We start from the raw sequence: 2,500 nt of genomic DNA, 5'->3' as shown, positions 1-2,500 counted from the left end.
ATCATGGAGTAGAGGGGTGTAAAAACTTTATGGTGAAATCGGTCAAGCAAAACCCGACCTTCTACGTACCTAAAACACGGTGGGAAGTTGAACGAAAAAGCGCGCGAAAAAGTAGTCAGATACCCCGCGTGATTCTCAGCCAAAGAATAGTAACGTCCCAAGGCCAGCTGTTCCTGCCTGATGTGCGTAACCCAATCAGGGACGTCACACCCACGCTGTGCCTCAGCCAATCACAGCCACGCTAACACTCTCGTTAGTGCCACTCTAGCCCAGAAACTCGTCGAGGGAGCATCAACACAATTTTCTCGATAAATATTTATATAAAATTAATTTTACACCAATCATCATGAAACCTTCACATATTCCTATGGAAAACAAGTACTCTTAAAATAATAACTTATATTTATTTTAAAAATTGATTTTAATTACTCATACTGTTTGGGGTATAATTAACCCTATGTTAATTAACCGGTTATATTATTTACTTTCAAAACCTATTTAACTATAAAAAACTACCCAAGACCTTTCATTTCATGTATAATACTTACATATTCGTACCAATTCTATGTGTGTTATCAGTGTTTATCTTTGATCGCGATTTACTCAAAACTACGAATTTCGGGTTACGATTGTTTGGCGCACGTGGCCTCATATCATATTTTGATCTGAATACTTGATGGACGACTGTAACAAAGGTACTTATGGTTGACTGAACAAATAATGAATTCATTTGGCAGCAAAAGGATAATCAAAAGCAGGATCCTTTTGCCATCAAGTCCTCCACTCACCGGAAGAATTCTCTGTCATTGAGGTACCACTTGACGGAGTAGAGGCTCATGTCGCCAAGGTTGTAGCTGCAGGTGAGTGTCTGGTCGGTGAGGCGCGTGGCGCGGGAGGGCACGTGCACAGCTGTCAAGCCCACTTCTTCCTCTTCTGCAGACGAAGAATGGATGTTGAGTTTGTGTCATATCTTCGTCTCTCTTTTCTGTCTCTAGCCCCTTACTTATACATCTTTCTCTCGCTCCCTCCCTCTGGCACTATATATCACTTTCACAGCTTTATATATAAAGCTATCCTTGCTCTGTTGAATAACAGTTTCACTATCGAGGAAAACACTTGGCAGCAAAAGTGACAAGTAGTTTTCTGAAACAAGCGGTAGAACACTCAAGTGAAGTTTAGATATGAGTTATACAACTTATATAGATGGCAACACAACCATCAACAATAAGTTCCAACTCACCAACAACTGCCATGCTGGAGCTCCCAGAGTACGTCTCGAAAGCAGGCGGGCCTGTCATCACTTCGCACGTGTAGGTTCCCGAGGCACTGAGATCCACCTGGCGGAGAACTACCTCGGTCGCACTGGATTCCTGTGTCTGTTGGAGAAATTTATTTGTTTAAATGAACACGCGCACGCACACACGCATGCACCCTACCCCCACATATATATGTATGTGTGCATGTACATATAAATGTATATATATATATATATACATATACACATAAGATGGAATAATGTAATGCCGCTTTGATATAGATGTATATCATGCTTCCCTGACCCAGAGTCGAACCTCTGCTGAGAGAGCAGCACTAAACCAACTAGACCACACTACCCAATAAAAGATTGGCAAACTAGGAGGGGGCTATGGGAGCCCTAGCCCATGGAGCCCAGAGAAATGGGCATGCTCTCATACATACATATCATAGGGCCGCCATTGACAGCCTGCAACATAGCACGCCTCTTGATAACGTCTGTCTCCTGACAACAATTCTCACCATTGCTCAGAGAATCGTGGCGAAGGGTAGACGCATTATACTCAACTGATCCCAAGCCATGTTGGTATAAAAGGGAACGATCTTGCTGACGGGTTGGCAGACGATGACAGGAAAGAACCCTTGAATGCTCTTGCTGTTCATCCTAGCCGTGAACTGCTGAGGCGCAAAACGACTGCTGCAGGGCAGGTCGGTGGCCTGCAGCGCCATAGAGAGGAAGCGAGAACCTCCCCCTCGGCCAGTCGGTATTCAGATGCCACAGGCTGAGCCACTGATGCTCTACACAAGAATATCATGGAATACCGAAGTCAGTTTTCACAGACTGAGAATAGGCTACCTTTGTGCGTGGCAGATCATAGCTTCCATTAGTTATGTTGAAGGCCGCTGTGGTCAATGTGGCGCGCCGGTGCCACCATAGAGCACTATCTGATGGACTGCGAGCACACTCGCTTCCCAGACAGGGCACACAAACGACAACCTGTGTTGGTGAGACGGCTATGCCATTTGCTTACCCCTTGGGACTGGAGCGCCTGCAGGTGACCCGACCGCCTCCATAAGCATTCAATTATTATGATCAGATGAGTCGCCACATATGGCTGACAGAGGTCGGGCCGCATCGTAAATAGAGACCAGGCTATGCAACGTCTTTGTAAATCTCTCTGAACTGAACCGTGAACTAAAATGAAGGGGGGAGGAAGGGGTTCGACTCAGGGTCAGGGAGGTAAGT

At 45.4% G+C, this 2,500-nt stretch overlaps 1 protein-coding gene across 1 annotated transcript in view; it reads right to left on the bottom strand.

Moving 5' to 3' along the window:
- The window catches only part of LOC122251058 (obscurin), a 25,984-nt gene that overhangs the window by 7,906 nt on the left and 15,578 nt on the right, over window positions 1–2,500 (bottom strand). Inside the window, exons 14-15 of the mRNA XM_086555457.1 lie at window positions 1,241–1,376; window positions 789–933 (exon numbers count right to left, since the gene is read on the bottom strand). Of these exons, the coding sequence (XP_086411583.1) occupies window positions 789–933; window positions 1,241–1,376 (281 nt within the window). The remainder of the gene's footprint in view (window positions 1–788; window positions 934–1,240; window positions 1,377–2,500) is intronic.

The sequence above is a fragment of the Penaeus japonicus genome, unplaced genomic scaffold (genome assembly GCF_977035675.1).
Source record: "Penaeus japonicus unplaced genomic scaffold, GWHDUDI00000001_assembly GWHDUDI00000031, whole genome shotgun sequence".
Classification (NCBI taxonomy): domain Eukaryota; kingdom Metazoa; phylum Arthropoda; class Malacostraca; order Decapoda; family Penaeidae; genus Penaeus; species Penaeus japonicus.
The sequence above is the reverse complement of the archived record's forward strand: the minus strand, read 5'-3'. Positions and strand labels throughout refer to the sequence as shown.